The sequence below is a fragment of the Corvus moneduloides genome, chromosome 2 (genome assembly GCF_009650955.1).
Source record: "Corvus moneduloides isolate bCorMon1 chromosome 2, bCorMon1.pri, whole genome shotgun sequence".
NCBI lineage: Eukaryota > Metazoa > Chordata > Aves > Passeriformes > Corvidae > Corvus > Corvus moneduloides.
This window is the reverse complement of record NC_045477.1, coordinates 91,337,972-91,365,196: the sequence shown is the minus strand read 5'-3', so window position 1 is coordinate 91,365,196 and position 27,225 is coordinate 91,337,972. Positions and strand designations below refer to the sequence as shown.

The following is a 27,225-nucleotide window of genomic DNA, read 5'->3' as shown; positions in this document are numbered from 1 at the left end:
CATGGTCTGTTCCTAAGCAATTGTTGCAGGCTGAGGAGAGGGACAAGTTGCTTTAAAAAAAGAATCTTGCAGAAAGGTTAGTTTTCCAGGAAAAGATTGCATGAGAGGAAAATGCACAGTACATAGACAAAAAAAAAAAAAAAAGAAAAGAAAAAGCATTTTAAAAGTTAAATATGTATTCCATTTAATTTCCTTAGTAGCGTTTTAAGTGATTTGGGGTGGAGTCGTTTCCCACAAACACTTGAAGAATAGTCCTTGCAGAATGACCATGCTTGGAAAAGGTAGACTGATGCCTGGTTAAACCAGATCTTTACAGCAGGGTGTTTCAGCATGTTAATGAACTGAAGCCATTTACTTTAAGAAAGAAGATACTTTGTATACTTTTAAATCAAACCCTAGTCTTAAATAATATGGTTTTAATGCTCTAGTGTTTGGTGGTGCCATTTGCCGAATGTATCGTTTCCCAACCACTGATGGAAACCACCTGAGAATCTTGGAGCAGATGGCAGAGAGCATCCTGTCACTGCACATCCCCAGACAATTTGTGAAGCTGCTTCTAGAAGAAGATGCAGCAAGGTGAGTTTTGGGAAGGTTTACATGTGCAGTAGTACAGCAGTGATGTGGCTGTTATTGAGTTACAAAGGAATGAATATATTTGTGTTAATGCACTGACTACTCAGTGAGATAAGAAATGGCTTCAAGAGTCAGAAGAGTAGTTTTGAATGGAAAACAAAGCAGAATAAAAGCAAGTAAAATGAAGTGCTGTAGTACAGTAATGACGTTGTCTCATTTTAGAAGGTGGGAGGGAGAAGGAAATCTGTTAAGCAATTTGTAGGTTTGTTATGAATTTGCTTCTTTCTGAAGCAATTAACTCTCTTCCAGGCAACATACTCCTTTATGAGTGTTTCTTCCCTACATTTGTAGGCTGTGTTTTGCCAATCTAATGGTTTATGTATTCTTTATAAAGGCCAAGATTGGAATGTTAAAGAATTTTAGCTGTGTTTTTGAGTATTGGGCTTTTATTTTATTTTGACTCTGTTTGAATTCAATCCTATAGACTTTAACTAAATCTGACCTTAATTAAAAGTAAAACTAACTAGTGCTCTTACTATTGTATATTAGGACATTTCAGTTCCTTTGGGATATTGTGGAATAAAATCATGGGTTAATCCATTCATTTTCATATTTTGTGAAAATGATAAATTCTCACAGGAAGATGCAGACTTGTTATAATGCATGGGAAAACTAATTGAGGTTCTGAACTTCACATTGATTCTTTTTTCTGATGTTATGTTTTTAGTGATGTGCACTTAGATTCTAGAGATTGAATGCTGTATCTTGTTCAGGTATCCTGCTACAACCTTGATGGAGCAGGCTAGGGATATGCCATTGCACATTTAGTCAAGGGTTATTTTTTTTTTTTGTCTTTGTTTCTCTACAGCTTTCTCACAGTAGGTTTAAAAGCACCTATTCATTATGAGGTACAACCATAATAATAAAGAGTTGCCAAGCTTATCCATTAGGTACCGTGTATGATGGATGTAGTCTAAGGACTTGAAGATAGGGGAATTTAGGGCGAATGAGGGAAAAGATGTGTCTTTCTGTAAGATTGTAGACAGTGAAGTTGGAGGCTTAGCCTTGAAATGTGACTGTTCAGAGGCTCTTGCTAAAATCATGCAGAGATCAGTGGATGCCTGTTGTAAACAGGTACAGGTTAATAACAGCCCAGGTGATTATTAATATGACCTTGTGTATGTACACTGGGTGGTGTGGCTCAAAGGTAAATAGGCCTTTGTGTAATTACTGAGAAAGGCTGCCTTGTCTCTGTTCTGTTGAGGTGACCCTCAGTAACGTGCACAATCACACTTTGTATTCAGAGTCACTCAGATTTGACCAAGCGCTCTGTTCTTCATTCTCAGTGCTGCAGCCCAGAGGAATGACAGACAGCTACAAAAGCACAGCTGCTTCTGTCTTCACATCCTGGTGACTTTTAAAATGTCCTTGGATAATCACAACTGCTCTCTTAGATAAAACTCCTGTGGGCCAGAGCCCTTTGAAAGGAAACATGTAACTGAGGGGTGTGATATTTTGACTGCCTCATTATTTATGGCATACATATTCCTTGCTGTCTTGGCTCTATGGGACAAACAAGTAAACTTGAAGTGTTAAGCTGTGAATTTATTTCAGGAAGACCAGGGCTCAGGTGCATGGCTGGTTTGGAGCAGGGAGTTTGACGAGGTAATCATAATAGCATCTTATGGAGAAAGCATGTTTCAAGATGAAACTGGGAGTGTCTTTATCCAGGTCACTAATACATATACTATATGCTGTTGCCTGTTGGCAAATCAATCTGATGTTTTTCTTGGAAATTTAGTTCTTTTTGATAATATCCTAAGTACCGTGGAGTGGGAATTGCTCTGTGAAATGATGTCTTAAATTATACATACACAATTGGTTAAAACGATCGAATTAGAGATACTGAGAGAACTGCAAATAGAACTGCTGGATCCTTTTGACAGATGATTATTCTACCTTTCTGGGACAATGTGCTGTTGAATTGTGTCTGGTGTTGACTTGTTTATTTTTTACCCTTCTTTCTTTATTCCGAATAATGTATTAATCCAAGAAGACAGTAATACAAACGTGACATGAGTGTTTTCTCAGCAGCACTGCTGGGAAACAGTATGTAACACAGGATTGCCATGTGTGACTGGAAACCTGGCAGTCAGGGTACAAGGGGAAAGCCAGGGGTTCTCCTGTTTGTATTTGGGGATATCCAGTCATCCTTTATTCTACCCTGAGTGCCCAAAATCCTGGATCTCAGATGAAGGTTTTGTTGGCTCATCTTCAGTCTCCAAACCCTTATTAATGCTTATGCTTCTTAGGCTTTCCCTGGCCTTGCAAACTGTTGTGTACGTACCTTACCGGTGAATTGAATCCTTGTACCCAACATCTGATAGGTGCTAATATCCCACCTAATCTGTGTCATAGTTCTTATTTAAAGAGCCACCACAATTCAGTAAGGTGTCCTTACAAGGTCCCCATTGTCCCGAGTCACCTGACATGATGACAGTTCCCATCATTTACAAATCCTCATATAGTTTGAGAGCTGCAGAAAGGTGGGAAGCTCTGCTTTTGACCAACACCTGAGGCTCCTGGGGGGAGCACAGTGTATTCTGCCTGTGAGGAAGCAATGTATCTCGGACTAGAGCTCAACCTGTGCTCTGGGCTGTGCTTTGGTATGTGTTTGGAAGCATTTCCAGTCTGGTGAGTAGCTCAGACCACCGTACGTTGAGAATGTGTCAGCTGAGGATGGTGCTTCATTGCTGCAATGTGAAAGCCATTCTTGGTCAAGTGGACTATGGATATAAACACCTGTCTTTCCCCCCTGTTTTCTTTTTTTTTTGCCCCAGGGTTTGTGAACTAGAAGAGTTGGGAGAACTGTCTCCATGTTGGGAAAGCCTTCGTCGACAAATAGTTACACAGTACCAAACGATTATTTTAACTTACCAGGAAAATCTAACTGACCTGCACCAGTATAAAGGTGGTTTTTTTTGATAAAAATGTGATTCTTCTCTGCCTTATTATTAGTGCTTCTCTGAAATTGGGCACCCAGAATGTTTTATGATGAGTAAAAAATGCTATTATATTTCTTGTCTTTATTAATATTTATTGTGAGTTTGCTAATTACATGGGAATATTTACCTGCTTTATTCATTCTCTTATCTTACTCTGAAAGTAAAGGACAAGTGTGAACAGTAACAGAGAGATTTTGTTTCGTTTTTTTTTTTAATTTTCTCTGCTTTACTTTCAGCACATAGCAAATGTTTTAGTATAGGCACAAGGAGAAGGGTTTTATGCTTACTTTTGTCTTGCATTTCTCAGGTCCTTCATTTAAAGCCAGTAGCTTAAAAGCTGATAAAAAATTGGAATTCGTTCCTACAAATTTACATATACAGAGGATGAGAGTCCAGGATGATGGAGGATCAGGTATCTGTTTCCCTTTCTTTGCTTATCTTACTACTTTTCTCTCCATTTTTTAAAATTTCCATCCTCAACCATACAGCCAAGTTTCTACAAATTACTTTAGTAGTGCTATTTGGCATTTTTATAGCACCTTCTATTCTCAGATTCCAAATCTCTTTGCAAAAGAAGAGATGTAAGTATAATTACTGCTGTTCTACAGGTGGCAAAACTAGATTCTGGAGTTAACGGAATTCTAGGTGGCACAAGTTAGCCTTTGTACTAGGGTTGGGTTAAGTTGCTGTGTCCCTTCCAGACATTTTGTATTGCAGCAGAATAACAAAGGTTCTGACTGTTGTTTCTGATTAAGCTTGTGTGCTTTTTCTCTGGAATCATCATGTACAGTTATGCAAAGTAACATTTGTTCACATCAAGCTTGTTTCTTCATAAATAACCTGGGTTTTCCTTTCTTTTAACAGTAATTCCCCGTGACACACTTGTGTCCATGTGAGGGATTCCAATAATGTCAGGCTTTGTATAAAGACCAGTGTTCAAGACTTCTTTTTCACTGTCAATAGATTAAAGAAACAGAGGACCTGCATTCATGTATGGGTCTTTCACCTCAAAAAGTACTTGATGGATTTCCAGGGCCTCTAGAACAACTCAGTTTTCCATGTCTTTCAAAACACCAGCAAAGTTTTCCAAAAATTACTTTCAGAAAAGTTTTTGAACTTACACAATTGTTTGCCCACATTAAAGATGACAAGTTTTCATTTGTAAGTCCTTTTTGTCCATCCCAGATCAGAACTACGACATAGTCACCATAGGAGCACCAGCAGCTCATTGTCAAGGCTTTAAATCAGGTGGCTTGAGGAAAAAGCTGCATAAATTTGAAGAGGCAAAGAAACAGTAAGTAGAAATGCTATTGTGTCAGCTATTATTGTGCCTTTTTTTCCTGGTCCATGCTCAGTTATTTGGAAAATCACTCCATTCTATGTTTTTATTTCATTCAATAGTACTACTATACAATATTTTGTATTGAAGATTTTTCTGTGGGGTTTTTTTTCCAAGGAAAGGAAGGGAAGTAAGTTTCCTCCTTATATTACTGTATTTATTTGTTTAGTGATGGGCGCTTTCTAAGAGCCTTTCTATGAAAACTTCGATTTTTTCTGAATGCTTGTTGATTCATTTAATTTAGTTATTTTAGGTGCTGGGTTTGGGTTCTGCCTATTTGTGGGTCAGAACATTTGTCTGCTGAACCTCCTCAGCTGCACTACATCATGCTTTCAACCCATTATTTTCAGGAGACTTTCACCCCTCTCATAGCTTCAAGGTCCTGTTGCTGAGCTCTCTTTAGTAGAAACCTGCTGTACCTGATTGGTAAATTCCTTGTTGACAGAATGGTTTTAGTTCTGAAACTATTGCTGGAGGTCTTCCTGCATTGCCTAAAGTTTATGCATAGTTTAGGCTTCTGAATCTGGCCTCTGCTGTATAGATGGGATACCTGACCCCCATGTTTTGTCTTCAGGGACTGCCTAGTGACCTCTGTAGAAGTGTAACTGTGTGAGCTAGAGGAAGGTGCAGAAGTTGGGAAGGTCACATCTGCTAACATGGCACCCACTCCAGCTCCCAGAGGAACCAGAGTGCTGCAGGGTCTGCATTGCTTCTGCTGCTGTATGGAGCATTGGAGAGAAAACAAGAGCAGCAGGACAAGGAGTCGTAGTCAGGGGAAAGGAGACCTTGACAATGCCCTTCCAAAGAAAGGACTAGTAGGATTTGGAGCTGATAGAGAGGAGGGAATGACGTGGGAACCAACTGCAGAATTAATTTTGGCAGTAGAGAAATGAATAGCAGCATCCTGTGAATGTCAGTCAGATATGTACTGATACAAAGATTGGTGCAAAAATACCTGGTGTAATTATTCAGTCTTAGAGAGTGCACTGGGATAGGCATAAAGGAAAATGTAAACCTGGGAACACTGGTATGCCAGGCTCACCCTTTCTGTTTGTTTGATACTACTATGGCTTTTTGAAATAGCCTCCTTCTGTCAGAGTAGCCACTGAAGTGGTCCTTACTTCTGCAATAGCTAATTTCCCATGTGGATTTGTTATTTTTCCCCTCACCCAATAATTAAGTTGATTGGAGAGTTTAATTTCTATCTGGTACTTTTCCTCTAAGCTTTTCAGAACTGTTCCTTCTGGGTCCATGAAAACTGCAGGTTCAACATTTGAAGAACAACTTTCATTTTAAGTACTCCTATGTTATCAAAAAAACCAGTGTAGTAGAACTGAGATCCATCTCCTCAGTTTCATTGTTACATTCAGTTCCTTCTCCTTTCATTGGCATAACTGTGCTTGGTGCATTCACAGCATTTCCCCAGATCATCCCATGGTCATCTGGCAATCTGTGGGTTTTTGCTTCCAAGTTCATGTACCCACCTTGTTGAAGAAATGACTCAAATAAGTTATTTCCCCAAACATACTTTGTTTTGTTTCTGCTTTTGGTATTTGCTAACAATCTGCTAATTTTATTTTGGTTTTTTGTTTTTTTAGCAGTTATGAGGAGTGTTGGTGAGTTTTCTGTTTCTGAGGGTTCTATAGAGGGTTTCTGTTCTCTCCGTTGTTTTATTTTTCTTTTCTTTGGCAGAGATCTGGTGTGTTTTAGAGTGTGCAGGGCTTTTTAATGTCAAGCATCATGGCATCCCTAATTGTGCTCTAAGTAATTGTAGCTGCTTTGTAGAACATGATGTGTGAATGAATTTCATTTCATCTGCAATGTTTGTTTGCAATGAACAGCTAGTTTCCTGGCTCTCTCTGATCATAAGTTAAAAAACTGAAAATCAGAAGACAAGGATTTTATATCTTTTCCTTTGTTATTTCCAGTGAAAACTATCTGGAATGAGAAACTTTTCTGCCAGTGATGGCAGATAATTAAGATAATTCTATGTATTTTAAAATCTTAATAGTGATAGATTGGGCATGGTTTATATTTTTGTAATCCATGTCTTTATTTAAAACATTTTCACATAACTGTTGTTTATTTTTTCTCATGTTGTGGTGTTCAGTGCTATCAAAAGCAGACATTACTGGATGGTTCAAAAATGCAGAAGTTCTGCTCTAAATTACTCTTATTAAGGTTGAACCCCTAATTCACTGAGAATTTAAGTCTGTGTTACAGTTTGCTGTTATAATACAATGAGAGCTGTTCATTTGAAAAAGCAATTGCAGGTTGGAAAGTAAGTATACGTGAACTTCACACCATAAATTTTTTCCCCCAATCATCCTAGCAAATGTTTATGATTAAAAATATAATAATTCTAAATCAAATCTCAATATGCTGCATGGCCTTTTCTGCCAAATATGTCTTTATGCATGTTAACCACACTGTCGTGGAAAGAAATTGCTCAGAGGAATTGTCACTAAGATCACCAGTCACTAGAAAGCACAAATCAAGTACAGGGAAAGTCCTAAAAGCTGAGATTAATTTGCTGCATGGCATAGCAGTACTGGGGAGTGGTTGTTCTCTGCCGCACTTGGGTGGGCGACCAGAGCACAAACAGGGAAACTCTTTCAAGAATCAGTTCTGAGTTACGTCCTTTCAAAACAAATCCCTCATCTTTCTTTTGTAATGGAGCTCAGGCAGATACTGGCATTAAGCTTCTGCCTTGCCTTAATATCCTTTAAGGGACAAGAATTGGAGTTGTGGCATGATTTTAAAGTGTGCCCCACGCAACCCTCCTGTCCTACCTCACAGATACGTTGCAGAAATTAACAGCATTGCTCTAAGGGTAGCAGAGGAGTTCACACTCATTGGAGGTTGTGATCTGTGGTATCTGTGCCTGGAAAAGAAACTCCTCTCCATGTAGCTTCTCAGCATGGCTGTCTCCATTTAACAGTGCTGAGATTGGTGCAAACAGTAGGTTCTTCTGTGCTGTTACTATGCTGAAGCCATTCATGACTGTAAAAAAAAAAATAAAATTAAGATAATACACAATTGGTGTCACCTCATGCTTGATGCCATGTCATGAATCATACTTGTCACAGCTGGAGATGATGTAAAGGCCTGGTCTTTGGGTACCTTTCCTACTGGGAAGGAAAACCCCAGCATTTTGCCTGACAAAGGGAGTAGTGGTCAGTTGGTTCCAAATAGTTCATACTTAATAAGAGCACAGCTTCAGCTTTGAGTAACTTTCTAAGCTAAAAGGCAGCTTTTGTGAATGACTTTTTCAGGTGGGATTAAATCAACCTTTGGAAGTGCTGTTCTCTTTCCAGCAGTTATAGAGCGTCTGTTGAGGATTGGATAAGCAACTTCTGCAGACAGTTAAACTTAAAAGGGCATAAACTATTCTCCACTGTCTAATAAGCAGTCTTAGTGTAGCTGCATTATCCCCATATAAAGATAGGTTTGTCCCTAGTTTAGTAAATTAAGTGTGTGTGAACAGACACTACACAAAGGACAGTGTCCTTGGATTAGCCTGAAGATGTGTGTTGGTTTTTTACGTATCACAAAATTGCTTGTGCTGGTGTAACTTGATCCTGGTCTGCAATAGAGGAAATTATATACTAGCAAAAGGACTTTTTTGTTAATACCACAGTGTTTGTATTATGGATCTGGGTGGCATTTCACTGTTAGAAGGAGCACAGATTTTCTTTTCATGGTGTTAGTAGATACGTGGTAAAGCATGTTTGTAAACCAGGCCTCAGTGAAGGCCTCAGTGAAGTATCTGTGTTGTAAGGAGAGGGAGAATGGAGCAAGATGTCTCTGCAAACAGTGGGTCTGTATCTGATGGCAAAATCTGTCACCCACGTTCTCCTCAGCAAAACTGTCCCTCTGGTGTACAAACTCTGCCCACAGCCCCTTGGTATTAGGGATTAGTAAATCTGCATCTGAATGCTTTTAGTAAAGGCAGAGAAGTCTCTAGGATCATGTTCCTGCTGTGCAATTGCCCACTGGACTTTCACTGTTGATCACTAGTTTAGGTAAATTTTTGTTGTCTGACATTAATTCCCCAGCATGCCACTGTAATGTGTGTACCTCTAGATCAATTTCCCCCCTAAAATCAGTCTTTCTTTTTCAGCACTTCAACAAGTTCCCAGTCTATAATATACATCCCACAGGACATCGTTAGAGCAAAGGAAATTATTGCACAAATCAACACCCTGAAAACACAAGTCAGTTACTATGCAGAAAGGCTCTCAAGAGCTGCCAAGGATAGATCAGCTAATGGCCTTGAAAGAACACTTGCCATCCTAGCAGATAAGGTAGGAGAATAATTCATTTTCCTGCTGAAGCACAGTGTATTTTTTTTTCTGTCTGTGCTTTTAGTAGGTTTTCTTGAAACATCTATTTTACCTTTTTCAGTAGTGTGTTGTAACATGCACAGTCCTAAAAAAAAAATTGTATCAGCCTTTAAAAGTTCCTGGTTTTATTTAGATTGTCTCCTACTTTCCACACCCTTGCCTTCACCTCCTGTTGAAAGTGCAGTGGAGAGCAATATCCTCTGATTCCCTCCATTCATCATATTGCAGTAATGTGCATTCTTCACTTTCTTTTATATCCTTTTCTCCATAATCACCTGGGATTTTTTAATGTTCTGAGTCATCTGTCAAGCAGCAGCAACTGTGTGAGAGTTAATGAAACAATTCTGTATTTTTCCACTGGTGAAATAAGGAATAATGGTGACACAGCCTTTGCTTGAATTATAGTGATGTAAACCAGTTATTTCTTGATGTGTGCTAACAAAAACCAGACTGGACCCACAGCTGAACACAACCTTAGAGGGAGAAAAAAACCCAAATACAGTTTTACTGACCCCTTCTGTCCTTGAAGCCAGTCTGAAGGTTCTAAACAGCAGTAGTGGCAAATCAGCTTGCTGTAAATTGTCCCAGTGGAAGGGATATGCATACAGTTTTGTATAATGTGACCTCGTGTAAATGTATTACTTATTATAATACTCTAAATGAGTACAGTGTATAACTGAGCTGTGGGATTTTCTACAACTGGATTATGTGTATATATAACATACTAATGTCTTGTTTGTTGGTTTTTTAGTAGACACATAGGCCACATAGTTTTCATATTCATATGGCTTACAGAAATCCTATAATACAGCAGGGCTAAATAAGACAGGGAACAAATTGCATTGATAGTGGGTTATACCTTCAGCCCTCCTCTTAAGTCTTGTTCTGATTTCGGACAGGATGATTGGGGTGAAGCTTGATCCTTCTGGTGTGGCAGCTGTTGTGTGGGGTAAAAGAACTATGTAATCATAGAATACAGTGAGTTGGAAGGGACCAGTCAGGATCATCCTGGTCCTGCACCCCCAGACTCACACCATGTGCCCGAGAGCATTGTCCACACACTTCTTGAACTTTGTCAGGCTTGGTGCTGCCACCGCTTCCCTGGGGAGCCCATTCCAGAGCTCAAGCACTGCACATGTGTCTGCACATTGTTCTAATCTTTCATCAAATGGAGAATGAAGTGCAAATAAAGATGAATTGCACATTCCTTAGTGAAATTTTCAACAATTGCAAGTCTAATATGGTAGTACAGACTTTGGAAATGTATCATTTGTGTTCTGGGATCCTATACTATTTTTTAAGGTCATTCTGTAAAGGTATTCTAAAGGCGCCTTAAAGCAATAGTTTCTTTTACAGAATACTACTTCTTTCTTCCTTGAAAAACTACAGTATAAATTGTGTATGGAATAATGAAACTTTTTAAAATGTGGGGCCTTATTGCTTTTTAGACCCGGCAACTTGTCACAGTCTGTGACTGCAAGCTGTTGGCAAATTCAATACATGGACTGAACGCTGCAAGGCCAGACTATATAGCTTCAAAAGCATCTCCAACCTCTGGAGAAGGAGAACAAGTGATGCTAAGGAATGACCAAGATACACTTGTGGCCAGATGGACGGGAAGAAATAGCCGATCTTCTCTGCAGGTGGACTGGCATGAAGAGGAATGGGTATGTTTGCGTAGTGGAGTGATGAATACTTTCTTCTTTTTACTTTCTTTTTTTAATAATGCATAGGATGACTATGTAGGAGGTATTGGTCAGCTAGCAAAGATGTTGTCTCTATCCTGCTGGCAGTTACTCCTTGGCATGGGAATACAAGCAGTCTTTAATAAATGTTTCTGGGTCTCCTAAACAGTGGAAATTGTTACAGTAGGTGCATAGCATTTTTAAGGTGAGGTCCAAGAGAAAGTAAATAGCTTTTAAAGTGAAAAACTGACCGTACTACAATGGGCTTTTGCACTTCTCCCAGATAAAGTGTATTTTGTGTGTGCTAGCTATGCAATTTAGCCTTCCTCTTATAAAAATTCCCCTGTAACCATTTAGAACTTGCAGTTGATCACTGCTTTGATTATGAACAGCGTTTTAAAACTGTTTGCACCATGTATTTAAATGATTTTCCTTACCACACTGCCAATCAAAATGAGAATTGGACTGTGTAAATTCTGTCACTGTGTTAAATAAACAGAAGTTAACTAAATCTCGCAAATAGTCAACATTAATTAAAGCAATTATTAACATTGTGAAATACCAATTTTTAAAAGAGATTCAATTCATTTTGGAAATGGACCCTTGCTAGTTGTAATTATTTTGGCATACTTTGACTTACAGTCAAAGTCACAGTAATAAGATACAAATAAAGCTAATTCAGTATTTAGACAGTATTATAATACAGTAATTTTAGATGTTGTTCACTGAGTTACAGAGAAAAAAAAGATGTGTGATTGTATACAATTATGTCAAACATTTCAAGAGTAAACAATAGTGCCATCTAGAAATTGGAATAATAGTGCAGGAAGAGGAACTTAAAATTGTTTGGCAAACGTACACAGAAAATAGCTTTGCTATTTACCACACAAGTCATGTCACTACATATTGTTGACATCCTGGTGTACATTACTTATATATCCATAATTTGTGTGTGCACACCTGTAACCACAATAGCCCAGAGGAAGCTTTGCAGAGGAGTTATGGCTAGAATCCCAGGAGAAAATATATTGCCAAGGGATTTGTTACCCAACGTCTCTTTTGGTTTTAAACTGAAAAAGAAATGTTTTCTTTTAAGGAGAAAGTTTGGTTGAACGTCGACAAAAGTCTGGAGTGTATCATACAGAGAGTGGACAAACTTCTCCAGAAGGAGCGCTTGCAAAGTGACAGCTGTGAAGATGTTTTCCAGTGTGACGTCAGCAGTACTAGTAAGAAAGGTAATCGGGACAGTCGTGCCTACTGGATAAATCCAGAAGATTTAAATGAGACCTCATCATCCTCACCACCTTCATCATCCTCACCACCATCTTCATCCACACCATCTTGTGCATGCCATTCTCTCAAGACAAGTGCGTATGCCAGACACTGCTTCTCACTGCTGCTCTCTTCCTGTGTGCTGGCATCATTCCTAAGCCTCCCTTACAGCCCTCTGTGTGTTTTTAATTCAGTGGTGGTGTTAAAGCAGTGATGTCAGGCAGAGGGAGCTGTTGGTGTACTGGGAGCTGCTAAGCCCATTACTTATTTTGAAATGCTGGTCCCACTGAAATCATTGCCAAATCCATTGATGACAGTGGCTCTTGGTTTTCACGCTGTGTGTTTTAAGCTGGTAAAGCAGTTGTATGGGTTATCACATGACACACCACCTCTGGTAGCTTTCCTGTTGGCTTCAGCTTCTTTGCAGCAATCAAAGCTTATTACAGATAATTAAATCATGAGACAAGTTCAGGCACTACTGAAAAACTGATGGTCCCAGCTGGACTGCTAAAGCACGGGAGAGGAGCCCAAGCAGTCCCATTAGATTGAGCTGAATTCAGATGAACCTAATGGAGTTCAAAGCAAATTTTAACCCAAATTGTGGTGCTGAGGCATTCCATTATTTAGACTTCTTGTAGCTGGAAGGTAGTAATTGGCAGTGCAAGCTCTTAGTTGAATAATCCATTCAAAATTTAAGGTCAACTGGATGTTGTATTGAACCCAGTGTAAAGTTGTGAGCATGTGAATGAAATATATCCTTATCAGTTTAGATTGACAGTTTGGCAGCTGTGCATTAAATTTCAGAATTATTTCATTTACTTATGTACTTATTTGACATATTCTCACATTCTTTACATGTGGTCACTATGATTTGGCCACTTAATAGCGCAGGTGGGCGAAGTGAAGCTCTAAAAAGACTGATCTGTGTTCTCATTTCCTTTGTCCTGTTCAGTCTTATCATTTGATGGCCCTTTGTCCCTTACGTGTGTCTGTGATTTCATGTCCATCACATTGTTAGTGTTGCAGTGGAAGGCAGTGCCTTAAGAAAAAAAAAAAAGCAAAAAGGACATGAAAATAAATGTTAGTATTTTTTTGTGTAGCTTTGCATGTTACATGTAGTTTACTTAGTATCTTAGACAACCATGTTCTAGATTAGACTGATATTTTTGTGTATTATTGAAAAATAGGAGAGTAGGTTCTTGTTTCAGAATATGTACACTATTAATCTTTGACTAAATTTCTTCTACCACTTTGATACCTATAAATATTTTTTTTGCTAGCTAGTTTACATGAAGTTTTATATGTATTTACATGTAAGTTTAATCAGTAACCTTCAATGCACATTCACATGAATGATTAAATGTTGTGGATTTTTAATACTAAAAAGCCCAGGAAATATGTGTGATGAGTGATATCAGAAGCTTTTCCCAAGACAATTTTATGCTGAAAACACCTTAGAACAATATTTTTCTTCCATTTTCAGTGGATCTTTTAAATCTGCTCTGTATCTTGACACTTATGCCATGTAAAAGTGGAATTGGCTGCGTGACCTTACCAAAGATTTTGTTAGTGCAAAGAATTTTTGTAACTTTTCCCTGTTCTTCCTCCAAAGTAGGAAAAAAAAAATCTTTCTATTTAACTGACAGAACCTGGGGCAGAATTGAAGGTTCTCTGAGTTCAGAATCACAACTTTTTTTGTTGTTGTGTATTCAAAGAATTAATGTTTTTCCTGTTAGTAATTATGAATTTTGAATAAATGAGTAGAGAGCAGACAGAAATTATTTTGAAAGCAATGTCAAAACCAGCCAAGCAAGATAGTTCCAGAACTGGTAAGAGAGAGACAGTAAAATTTTATTGAAGGGCTTTAGAGGATCTCTCTAGAAATGAATGTTTGTGAAAGAAAATACTGCCTGAAATAGTAGAAAGGAAACTTAAAAAATATATTTTCAAATGTACATATGCTATAGGCTTAGATATTCGTTACTAAAATCACATGGGGACATATCGTTTCTTTAGTGAACATGATGAATTTTAATTTACTGAGAAGTTTTTTCTGATTATCTCGCTGAGATGATTGTCCTGATGCACACTAGTTGAATTTTATATTTTATGTTGTTATGTTCAGATTTGTAATTCATTGACTAGTGACTCTAGATATAAACAACAGAAGCTTAAATCCTATTAGCTTAGTAAACTACTTTTCATTGATGCAAGACTTGCTATAACAGGGTGTACATTTTTTTTTTACTGTTGGCATTGTATATTTTCATCTGACAGCTTGATCCTCCCTCTGAAGTGAGTATGGAATACTCAGAGACTTCACTGGTGGGGTTTCAGCCCTTAATATACATTCTAATGTTTCTGTTAATTATCTCAGAAATTGTTAACAGATTTGACTAAGGTAGCAAGGTACTGGTTTTTTACCACTCTTGCATTGTGGGTGCCTTAATGTCATTTTCTGTTAAGTGCATTGAACTTACTGCTGGTCTTTTCTGTTTAGCAGCCTTACTGCCAGCATACTCTATAATTGCAGTAAACCAGTGGTTCTCAAATTGTGCCCTGTGGATCACTGGGGATTGACAGTGCACTTGCTGGTAATCCACAGTGAGCCTCTGAGCTAGCAGGTACTGGCTTTCCTCCAAGTCCCCATCCAGGTGTTCCTCTGATCAGAACAATGGAGTGGAGGAGATGCCCATGCCCTCGGTACCTATGGGCAACAGAGTATTTCTGCTGAGCTCCTCTTCACTCAGTGAAAATGTTTGAGAACCCTGGCATTGAGCATTTGAGTTGCTTGTGTTTAGACTGTGTTGCTGCTCCTTAATCATGCATGTTGCCCCTCCATTTCTGTGCAGATTGCAGCCCTACTCCGGAAGAATCTGCCCCAGGTATGTGCATTCATGGCTTCTGCTTCTTCTGAAAACTGCAGGGGTTTGTTCATAGTTAACTGAACAAGTGCCTTGCTTTAAGATGGACCATTTTGAAATGGCAGTGCTTTGCAACACCACGTGAGTTACCTAAGCTGTTGAGAAGTTATTATTTCCTAAGAGTGCAGGGGGTATCTGGTCATTTTGTATGTCCAGATATGGGAGAGCGAATGTTCATGGCCTCTTTGATTTCTCCAGCTGATGTGTTTTAGCAAACTGATGTAGGTGACAGTGGTTTGAGGCCTATTCCAAATGTCATTGAAGTCTGTGGGAGTGTGGCATTTCAGACATGCCCTTTCACACGGGCTGTTGAGTTGGTCTTTCTGGATGAGAAGTTGAGCAGAACATGGAGGAGTCAACAAGGCTGATGGAAAATTTCTGTTGTGGGTGCACACCAAGTAGTATTTGGGATTGCAAGTCTCATGTTTCAGGATACAGAATTTAGGAGTCTCATCCCAGTGTTAACCTTCTTCCTTCTGTACTTAATATGAAAAGACTAAAAATATCTTTTTAAGGCCCTGGAGGGTAGCTGTTTTAATAATATTTTTATTGCTCTGGAGAAGAGAGACCCTTAGGGTGAAAAATGCAAGAACTTTTCCCACCTGACATTATGTCCTACAAGCTTTATGTATTTGGTTCTCTTAATAAGACATTATTTTTTTATGAAATAATCAGTAGTATATAGTCAGCAAAAGTTTGCTATGCAAACTTGTAGGCCTTCCCAACATCCCTACCTTGTTCCAGCCTAATTTGAGACTGGGAGTGCAATTCCTTTTATTCCAGTTTGCTGTTGATAACAACTACCATTGGCTAAAAAATAAAAGAACACAGGTGACACCTCTGTGAAGTAAGTAGCAAAAATAATTTAGAACTTTGCAGACTGACAAGGGTTTGTTCTTTCATGGCAAGAATTTTAAACCAAGAGAATACAAAGCACAGAGGATTTTTGCTCACCACCCCAGACGAGCCTCTGCATTGTATGTGAATGTTGGGAGAAGAAACCCCATCTGCTAATTGCATTATCTTCAGCAGTGTACTTTTTGATTACCAGAGATAAACATGTCTTTCAAATGAGGTGCTGTCAGACACACTACAGTTTTAAATCCTCACTGAGTTAGTAACTATATACATGTGTGTACAACCAGACAATGAGATGATGTGCTGGAAGATACTTTCAGTTCTCTTTCTCATTCTCATTTGTTTATGGAAAAGCTCTTAAATGCAGTAAGAGAAACACTGTTAGTGTCATCTGTATTTTGCTTTCTAAGTGTTCACAAGGCCATGTTATGGCATCGACTAATATTGAGATAAAATATTGAATAGAATTTAAGCTGTGAATCCTTGCCTGTTCTTTTGACATTTCCTGCTTTTTTTTTAAGGCAATGGAACAGAGTCAAACAACTTCCCCTTTGTGTAGTTTGTTAGGTTATCTATCTACTGCATAGAACAAAAGCCAAAAAGATAGTTCTGTTAATCTTGCCAGATATGTTTCTGTTAGCAGACTTTCAGAGCTCCCCTCTTTGGCTGGTTATCAAAGGAACACTTACTATTACTGACTCTCAGTTCTGCCTTTGAGTCAAAATCCCAAACAATTTCCTTTCAGGGGCTTCAAGTGTCTCATTCATGCAGGTTCTGGTTTGTATGTTGCCTTGTTCCTGCAGCCAGCTGGGGTGGGAGTTGTGTGTGAGCTGTTCGTGAGCTCTGGTGCTTCTAAAAAATAAAACATATTGTCCTTCCCTTTAAAAAGAGAAGTGTTCTTCTGTTTCAACCTTACATTAAGGAGGGCAAAACCAAAGCCCTGCTCTGTATTCTTTTTATGTTGCAGAGAGAATGAGTTTTGGTATGGCATCTGAATAATTTTTTGTAAACTCATGGAAATGCTTTTTTTTTTTTAATTGGTGATTGATTAAGATGAAAGATGAAATAAGGAAAGAAAAGGAACTGAGCATGTGGGATATTTTAAGGCTGAGTAGTCTCTTAAGGAAAAGGAATGGCACAATATTTGGGGTACCAAAATAGGACTTGGACAATTCAGTTTCATTTCTGTGCTTCCTGTGCAGGACCTTGAACAGAATCCCTCTAGGTCATATCTTCTGTATTTCAGTGGAAGAAAAGCTCCAAACTACTTCCAAGAATCTGTATGACTCCCATCTAAATCACTATATTTAGTATTTCTTGTTAGCTAGCTTAAAGCCTTTAAAACCACTCAGGAGACAGAAAACACTTAAAAGAGTACCTACATTAATTTCTCACCTCTCCGCCTTATTAATCTTAGCTGCAAATAGGAGATGAGCATCATCTTGCCTCACTGAGGTGCAATAAGGATCAATAAGGTGGTGGGGCAGTTGAATGATACACTTATGAGCCTAGAGATTCAAAAGGCAAGATATTTGGGAGAATCTCATTGACAGAAATGGTTAAGCAGATGGTCCCTATTTCTGTAGTACAATAGGCTCCTTACTGTCTGTCCATGTGCGTGCAGTGAAAAGGTTTGTTTGAACATGAACATGCAGTTATATACACTTCTGTATATAGTTATTCATGTTTCTGTTATGATTTCCTAATCAGCTATTGTACAGCTTGTTGTGTGGGCACAAATTCTGCTAACTTTTACATGGAAAGTCATAACAGCCTTACAGATTACAGATTCTCCACATTTTCCTCATGCAATAACTACACTGTAAGATTACTTAATTATTACAAAGCAGGGAGTAACAATCCTGCCAAAATAAAGCGAGTTCTAAATGGGAATTATCAACAACTTTGACTTGAAACAGGAAGTTTCTTCTTAATGTGTGTTTGTTTCAAATAAAGTGCTTCCACTGCTGCTAATTCTTTTTTTCTTTTAACCAGGTGAATGGAGCGAAGCTCTTTATCCCTTGCTGACCACACTCACTGACTGCGTAGCCATGATGAGTGACAAGGCAAAGAAAGCCATGGTCTTTTTATTAATGCAGGACAGTGCCCCGACAATAGGGCTCTGCCTGAGCCTTCAGTATCGCAGGGATGTTGTCTTCTGCCAGACTGTAAGCAAGCAAATATGCATGATTTGATTTCACTTCCACGTTTGGTGGGGTTTCTATGAAATATGAAAGATTACTCTTTCCAGAATTTATCAGAACTCTTCCCAGGTTTGACACTGATTTCTCCTCACAAGCTGTGCTATCCTGTCTTTACTGGTTACTTACATGCATTTGACAATACATAAATTAGGTGTCCCCTTGGATACACATTTGCTATTGAAAACAAAAATTATCCCAGAACTAGTGAAAATATACTGCTGTATACAGAAACAACCTTTGCCTTCCAATGTCTCCAAGCTAAAGCAGAAGTAAGATGTGAAAGAGGGGAGCAAAAAGGTCTGTGAGTAGCAAGTGTACTCCCTCAGTTACCTTTTGTTGTTTTCTGCATTGAGAAACCCAACAAGACATATGGTATCTAAGGAGAGAAGCCCAGCTATGGGAAGAGAAATTAGTTCTGGGGTTTTTTTCTTAGAAGTTCTGTTTCTGCACCTGCTGGCATCTCTTGTGTCAGACACTGTGCAGACACTGCACTAAAAAAATTTCCACTGCCCAGAGAAAAAAATTTCTTCTGCCCTCTATACTTCTATAGTGTGAAATCACTTTCCTGTGAAATCACTATCCTGTTCATTTATTTCAAACAGTTTATTTCCTGGACATCATTTGGCAGGGCTTTTGTCCCAAAATGTAATATCAAAAATGTAAAACAAGTGACAGGATGAGAGGAAATGTCCTCAAGTTGTGCCAGGGGAGATTTACATTAGATACTAGGAAAAACTTCTCATGGATGGGGTTGTTAAGTTCTGGAGTGGTCTGCCCAGGAAAGTAGTGGAGTCACATCCCTGGAAGTGTTTAAAAAAATGTGTGGATATGGCAGTTGTGGACATGGTTTAGCAGTGTACATGGTGGTGGTGCTGGGTTGGGCTTGGTGACCTTAGAGGTCTTTTCCAACCTTAATGATTCTTTGAATCTGTGATCTCATCAGGATAAAATGAGGGAATTTTCCTATATAAAACCCACCTCATATTGCAGATAATTTTTAAACTCAATACTTTGAGTATGTTTACCTATCATGATCAGAACTTTATTCTCTTCTGTTTAATTCTATAACAAAGTCATACACCTGTGTACATAGTGTAGGGCAATAACCTGGGAAATACCTTTGCTGACAGTGCATTAAGACTAGAATTAATCTTAGATCATAGTACTGCCCTTAGTACTAGATGTTCAGGATCTTGTGCTGAATATCTTGTAACACCAGAGTTTGAATCTGCATAATGCAAACAGATACTGCATTTTTAAGCTTTCTCAAATGCCATTTTTGAAAAGCAGTAATTTATTCATACCAAATATCAAAATTCTTGGCTTGGAACTAGCTGTGTTGCTTTTCTGTCTAAAACTAAAACAATTCTCTAAGGAGAAATTTTTGTAATTCCTAAGTTGTAGACCCTACCACAAGTGATCGTGTTCAGAAAACAAAAAGGTGTGAGATCCACAGCAGCCCCATTTTGAGACAGCTTGCCAGATGAAAGCAGCATGCCCTGAATCTGATTTTTTTAATGTTTTGGGTTTTCATTGGTTGGTTGTCTCTCTTCAGCTGCAAGGAAGAGTGATGTTTAAGGGAAAAGAGCATCTGTTTGACAGATTTTATGGCACCTCTTATACATGCTATCATTTTTGTTTGGGGCTGAAGAACCTCTTTTATCTTGAATCATTTCATTCTTGTCTGTTTCCTCTCTCACAGCTGACAGCACTCATTTGTGGTTTCATTATCAAGCTGAGGAACTGCCTGCATGATGACGGATTTCTAAGACAACTCTACACCATTGGCTTGCTGGCACAGTTTGAGAGCCTGCTGAGCACTTATGGTAAAGGCACGAGGCCAGTGGGTGGGATTAGCTGTTGAGTCAGCAAATTCTGCATTTGATTGGCTACAATGGGATCTGAGTGTTTTGCAGCTCAGCTATAAAATTATTTTGAAAACTAAAATGCAAAGATAGATTATAGCTGAAGTACTTAATATCTAACAACTCTGAATTTATTTGCTCTTACTTGAATATCTAAAAGATAAAGTGTTATTTGTTTTATAATAGAATGTCAAAGGTTTAAGAAAGGCTAAAACGTATCACAGTGGTCTTTGGGTTTTTTCAGAAAATAAATGGATTAAAGTTTTGGTAAGCTGGGAGAAACTTTGCCCAAAATTCACTTTTTGAATTTTCTTGAAACTTGTGTAGTCTTGCAGCACAATGTGTGATTGAAGAGGGAATATAAAAAGGGAAAGTACTTCACTCAGGAGTGTTTCACTCCTGTGTCTCAAAAGCTGTCTGGATGCTGGTTAGGGAATGCTTTTCCAGACAAATCCAGAATACCTTGTAACTTCTCCAGTACAAAGGGTATCATGGCTCTGACAATGCTGAAAAGTACTTACTAGCATCATCTAACTTGGAAAATCAGCATATAAACTACTTGAAGGACAGTAGTCTGGACTGTTCTAGATAAATGGTATTTTCTAAACTTGCTGAACTCAAAAATTCAGTCATGGCATTGTCTCTAGGTTAAAGGGGAGGCCTGAGCTGCAGGACCTCTTCATCTGTGGAACTTCTTCATGGAGCGATGATCTACTATTGTCATCAAATTGACAAAGGAAAGTTGTGCATAACAAGTAATTACAATTCACTTTTTCCTCTTGGATTTAGGTGAGGAGTTGGCAATGCTGGAGGACATGAGTTTGGGAATCATGGACTTGAGGAATGTAACCTTTAAAGTAACTCAGGCTACATCAAACACATCTACTGACATGCTGCCAGTCATCACTGGAAATCGGTAAAAAACAATAAATATACTTTATTCTTGATGAGATGGGGACATGCCAAAACTTTGCTTTTTCTACCCAAGTTGTAGAAGAACTGCAGTACTAATGAGCAGAGCAAAATCAGCTATTGTCAGGATACTGGCAGATCTTATTTGAATGTCCATGAGGATATAAATGCAACATTACAGGTTGCTGCGGGTTTGTTTTTGAACTAGAATAGATTTTCTGACTAGAAGCAAGTTGTGGCAGTTCTTTAAAGTCAGTTTTGACTGATAGTTGCTTTTTAATGGTTATGTTATATTCTAGGTGTTATCCCTCTTTAGATAAATAACATATTCTTGGAATGTAGCTTTTTGATCCCCATGTCTAACAGCTGTTTATCTGTTCTCAGTGATGGATTTAATGTGAGGATCCCCCTGCCAAGCGCCTTGTTTGATTTGTTGCCACGTGAGATTCAAAGTGGAATGTTACTGAGGGTTCAGCCTGTTCTTTTCAACGTGGGAATCAATGAGCAGCAAACCCTAGCAGAGAAGTAGGTATCCAGTCAGTCAAGCTCAGCCTTACTGGCAGTTCAGCAGTGGAACTACGTTGCTGTGGAATTGCACTCTTGCATAACTAACAGCGATTCAGTTTCTCCAGTACACAAACAAGAGTACTCTGTTCTAAATGAATCCGTCAAATGCCAAACAAAAGGAGGTCCTTTATATACCACGTAACTGTGAAGCTCCTTACCTCATGGGTTTGAGACTAGTGTGGGTTTATGTGGTTCAGAAGTGAATTTACACTGAGGAGATCTATCAAGGGCTATTTAGCACACAGGTGCTCTTTGTGACTTAAGACCTCTCTGAGTGACAGATCACTAGAGGCTGAGAGGTCATTCTGAGTATTGCTGCGTATTTGCTGTCTTGGTTTTGCACTCTCCCTGAGACTCCCTCTCCTGGTCACTGTCAAAATCCAGGATAATTGGCAAGGTGTACGTCTGTTTTAACATAGCCTTGCAGTATTTATGCAATGCAACAATGCTATTATAAAGCTGAAAAGCATAATTACGTAATTATATTTTCTAGTGAAACTGTTTGGTTCTGGAAGAGCTAGCAGATTCCCTCTATTGTGGCCATATCCTGTAAAGAGTACATTGACAGAGCACTGCTCTAATGGAGAACTCCAGCAATGTCAGGCACATGCATGTTGTGACAGCAGCCTCGGTACCAGGCTGAAGTGTGCACTGTGGTGGTGGACAGCAAGAAAAAGTCTAACAAAAGCATTCCAGAAATTACTGTTGTCCTCTGTTTCCTACAAAGCAAGCCCAAGATGACTAGCACAGTTACAGATGTCAGCACTCTGTGTGTACATCTGTGTATGTAGATATTTAGATGAGATAAATCAGGGCATTGTTGACAATATTTATTCATGGTTTATTACTCCTGGATCCATATTTTTCATTTACATACATGAAGTCAACGTTCTCAGTCCTACCTACTGATGTTGTGGTTGTTATTATTGGTTTATGAACTAACTAGTAAATTCATTATTAAAAGTTTAAATTTAGGTAAAACAATTTGCCAGGTAGGAATTTAATATTGAAAGAGAGACATGAAAGCCAAAGAATTTAAAATACTATTTTCCACAAGATTTTTTGTATACCTTCCTTCCCTTTTTCCCCCTCACATTCATATATTTCCTTTCTCTGTAATGAGTCATTACAACAGTTCTCTGTTACATTTCACCTGGCATTTGAATGGTTAGGGAACTCCTGGGATTGATCTTTAAACTGTTTTTTGGTTTACATATTGCCAAGAGCAGTTGTTTCAAAGAAGAAGAGAAACATTTTACCCTGGGCTTAATTGTTCCTTCCTTCTCCTTTTACAGGTTTGGAGACACCTCACTGCAAGAAATAATTAACATGGAAAGCTTAGTGCGGTTGAATTCATATTTTGAGCAGTTCAAGGAAGTTTTGCCTGATGATTGTAAGTATTTTGTAATTAATGATAAATTTGGTTGAACAGCACAATTCAGGCTGATTTTTTCATTTGTTTGCTTTACGTTGGTTTTGTAAATGTCGATGATACACCAGCATTAGTAACCTCCAAGAAATGATGCAACTCTTTTTAAATACTTTAGTACTAAGTAGAGCGAATTCAAGAGGTTTAAAGGTCAGACTGATTAACTTTCCTTTTTAAGGTTACTTTTACATCTTTTTCTAAGTGGCAGTGTGTACTGTGTAATCATCCAGCTAGGCAGTGAGATTGTTGTAAGGTAAAGGTGTAAAAGTGACAGGTTCTAGCAGCAGCAGCACTTTTATGTGCAGTTTTTGGTGATGTTCCCTGCACTTAAGATAAAACCTGCACAGAGAGCAACTGCCAGTTTTTAGGAAATCAGCGACTTTCCCTCTGTTTTTCCTTTGGCACTTTCCTATAATTGTTGCATCCGCAGCCAACAGCAGAGAGCCTGGAAGAGAGACAATAGCTACAAGCTTTGATTTTACTGGTTTTTTTTTTTTTTACTGGTTAATTTGCTTGTTACTGCTTGGGGTTTTTTTGAGAAGGCAGTGGCATAAGTGTTATTTACATGTGACCACAAAAAACGGTGAAAATTCATCAATTCATTATTATTGCTATCAAATCTCTTGTAAGGTTATTTCATGTGTCCTACAATTTGTTGCAATTTTATTCCAGAAATTCAAATGCAACAGCATGCAACAGGATAGTTAAGAATTCTATCTGTAGAGTGTGTTATTGCATGTCCAGTTACTCTGAATGTTCTTGATATGGCTGAGAGCAGAACCTGCTTCCCTCCATCCAGGCATTCATAATCCTGCATAATTAATACTCTGGATTGTTAGCTGCAAAATTTAATTTTTTTATTGTATAGAAGTCTAGGATCAGATTTTCTTGTAAGATTCAAAAATTAATCAGTTTAAAATGGATTTTGTTCATGTCTGTGCCTAGTCTTTCATAATAATAATTCCCATTCAGCTCCTTCCTCTCCTCTTTAATTTTGCTTGTCTCTTCCCCAAACCTCTTATGTTTGATCCAGTCATCTTTTAGCTTTTGCCTTTTTTTTTTCTCCTGAAAGTTGTGGTGATATTGAGGATATACAAAGTGACATCTACTTTTCTCTGAACCCTTGTCAACAGAGAATAGCATTTACATTTAACTGCAAACCAGGTGATTATGCCCAGTGATGCAGTCTGTGGTAGGCAAAAGTAAAACCCTACAGATCATTCTAGGGGACAAAGGGCCCAGTGAGGTATCTGTTGGCAGATTGTAGGAAATGTTCCCTTCAAGAACAGTCCACAAGAAAAGTTGATTCTTTATTCACTGTCCTTGTCCCTGTGTTCTTAATTCTAAGATCTGCAGAATTTCTAAGAAATTAATTAGTCTTTGCTTCACTAGCTCCTTGTCCTTGTTGTATTAGCTCTCCTTGTCTTTAGAAAGAGGAGATGGCCTGTGCCCTCTTTTTGTTTACAGGTATTACTTACTTTCTAGGTGTAGAGTTTAAGCAGACAAGACCAGGACAGATACAAAATTGTTAATTATAGAATATAAATGTAGAATTTTTAGGTTGGAAAAGATCTTTAAGATCATGAAGTCCAACTGTTTCCCCAGCACTGCCGAGTCCACCCCTAAACTGTCTCCCCAGCTGCCACATCTACACATTTTTTAAATACCTTCAGGGATGGTGACTCAGCCACTTACCTGAGCAGCCTATTCCAGTGCTTGACCACTCTTTCAGTGAAGAAATTTTTCCCAACATCCAATCTAAAACTCCCTGGTGCAGCTTAGGCTATTTTCTCTTGTCCTGTTGCTGATTGCTGGGAGAAGAGCCCCCCTGGCTTTCATGTGGTTGTAGAGAACAATAAGGTCCCCTCTGAGCCTCCTTTTCTCCAGGCTGAACAGCCCCAGCTCCCTCAGCTGCTTCTCATAAGACTTGTGCTCCACACCCTTCACCAGTTCAGTTTCCCTTCTCTGAACACCACTGAGGTTCCAGCACCTCAGTGCCCTTCTTACAGGGAGAGGCCCAGAACTGAACACAGGATTTGAGGTGCAGCCTCACCAGTGCTGAGTACAGGGGAACAATCCCTGCCCTGGTCCTGCTGGCCACACTGTTGCTGACACAGGCCAGGATGCCACTGGACTTCTTGGCCACCTGGGCACACACTGGCTCATATTCAGATGCTGTGGACCAGCACCCCCAGGTCCTTTTCCACCAGGCAGCTTCCCAGCCACTCTGTCCCCAGCCTGTAGCGCTGCCTGGGGTTGTTATGACCCAAGTGCAGGACCTGACACTTGGTCATGCTAAACTCTATAAAAGTGGCCTTGGCTTATGGATCCATCCTGTCCAGATCCCTCTGTAGAGCCTTCCTGCCCTCCAGCAGATCAGCATTCCTGCCCAGCTTGGTGCCATCTGCCACTGACTGAGGGTGCATTTGATTCCCTCCTCCAGATCATTGATAAAGATATTAAACAGGACTGGCTGCAGAACTGAGCCCTGGGGACCCACACCAGCTGGATGTAGCACCATTCACCAGCACTCTGTGGGCCTGGCCATCCAGGTGGTGGTTTTTACCCAGTGAACAGTATGTCCTACCAAGCCATGAGCAGCCACTTAGTCCAGGAGACTGCTGTGGAAAGCAGCGTTAAACACTTTGCTGAAGTCCAGGTAAACAATGTCCACAGCCTTCCCTCATCTACTCACTGCGTCACCTTCTTGTAGGAGGAGGTCAGGTTAGTCTAACATACTATTTGCTGTGAGAAGTAGGCCTAAAATAAAACCTCATTTGTCACTCAGGTAGGATTTTTTTTTGTCACAATGTCATCTCTTGCAGTGCATACCTCCTTATTTATTCAGTCACAGCTTTAGTTGGTGTTCTCTGTGGTTACGCCTTTAAAAAAAAAGAAACAATAAAAAAGACATCCTGTTGAATACTTGTAACTGATTATCTGGAGTATCTTGCTACATATGTAAGAGATGGTGTGCAACAATTCAAACACAGAAGATGAGTACTGAAAGTGCTCTGAAAAATTTCCACTACTTTATTTCCACTTAGTGAAATATTAATAAACAGATCATGAAAATGAGGCGTCCTGTCAAAGAGGGTGTTCCTTGCAACTGAAAGCTGACCAGCTTGCAAATTTAAAATAAAAAATGTGAGCAGTATATACAATAGCTTCAGAGTTTCTCTGAAGACATGCATGTTCTGCTGTCACCTCTGTGACACACAAACCAAAATACTATACCAATCTTACTCCCTTTGTTCATTCTCTTATTATATTGCTATTAGATTCTGAGTTCCTGAAGTTTTAAATAACTGGGGTTTATATTTCCAATTAAGTTTAATTAAGCTTGAATTTGTTTTGTTGATGGTACTAAGTAATTCAGAACTTGAATAATTGTTCTAAGCTTTGATAGTTTCAAGAAAACGCAAGTGTGTTTGCAACAGGCATATAAACACTTTGTAAAAGATCTGTTGAATATAGAAGAATAAGTGGCGTCGGTTTTATTTGTTTTATAGGTCTACCTCGATCTCGTAGTCAGACGTGCCTGCCTGAACTGTTAAGATTTCTGGGACAAAATGTACATGCAAGGAAAAACAAGAATGTTGATATCCTTTGGCAAGCTGCTGAGGTATTTATTCATCTAAGTGTCTGAATAGTTCACCTGTATGCATATGTATTTTCCACTTTTTTATTACTGATATGTTTGAATTTCTTCATTTGCTGGCATGTAGCTTGGAAATGCTGCCAGGCTAGACCTCCTCTAGAATGGGACATGGGGAGATAAAATGTATTTTCCATATCAGAATTTTCCCTTCAATGCAGTGAAGTTCTGCTCTCTGAAAGATGACTAACTTTGACATCAAAGCCCTACACAACATTTGTGTCTCTCTAAGGGGAAGTACAGGTGTTCTCTCTGACAGAAGGTTATGCATGTAGAAGAAGTGATGGACTGTATATCCCATTTCTAGATATGCCGCAGACTTAATGGTGTTCGATTTACGAGCTGTAAAAGTGCCAAGGATAGGACTGCCATGTCGGTCACCCTGGAGCAGTGTTTGATCCTACAGCATGAACATGGAATGGCTCCACAGGTCTTCACTCAGGCTCTGGAGTGTATGAGGAGGTAAGAGTTTGACCGCATCACTTACTCCTAAATAAGGAACCATGCAAACTGCAGAGGAGTGGTGGTCTCTGTTTCCATCAAAAGAAAAAAAAAAGTAAACTGAAGTCAGGAAACTGTAGAACTGAC

At 39.0% G+C, this 27,225-nt stretch overlaps 1 protein-coding gene across 11 annotated transcripts in view; it reads left to right on the top strand.

Annotated features, from left to right (window-relative positions):
- INPP4A (inositol polyphosphate-4-phosphatase type I A) overlaps positions 1–27,225 on the top strand; it is a 73,837-nt gene that overhangs the window by 33,930 nt on the left and 12,682 nt on the right. For 3 of the 11 annotated variants that reach the window (XM_032100317.1, XM_032100315.1, XM_032100314.1), the window contains exons 10-25: positions 429–576; positions 3,414–3,544; positions 3,886–3,990; positions 4,764–4,872; positions 6,516–6,533; positions 9,041–9,224; positions 10,712–10,930; positions 12,045–12,315; positions 15,073–15,105; positions 17,998–18,170; positions 19,909–20,032; positions 20,861–20,987; positions 21,368–21,508; positions 22,846–22,943; positions 26,492–26,604; positions 26,945–27,099. In XM_032100317.1, the coding sequence (XP_031956208.1) occupies positions 429–576; positions 3,414–3,544; positions 3,886–3,990; positions 4,764–4,872; positions 6,516–6,533; positions 9,041–9,224; positions 10,712–10,930; positions 12,045–12,315; positions 15,073–15,105; positions 17,998–18,170; positions 19,909–20,032; positions 20,861–20,987; positions 21,368–21,508; positions 22,846–22,943; positions 26,492–26,604; positions 26,945–27,099 (2,149 nt within the window). The remainder of the gene's footprint in view (positions 1–428; positions 577–3,413; positions 3,545–3,885; positions 3,991–4,763; positions 4,873–6,515; positions 6,534–9,040; positions 9,225–10,711; positions 10,931–12,044; positions 12,316–15,072; positions 15,106–17,997; positions 18,171–19,908; positions 20,033–20,860; positions 20,988–21,367; positions 21,509–22,845; positions 22,944–26,491; positions 26,605–26,944; positions 27,100–27,225) is intronic. The other 8 variants (XM_032100323.1, XM_032100321.1, XM_032100320.1 and 5 more) reach the window with 5 other exon arrangements.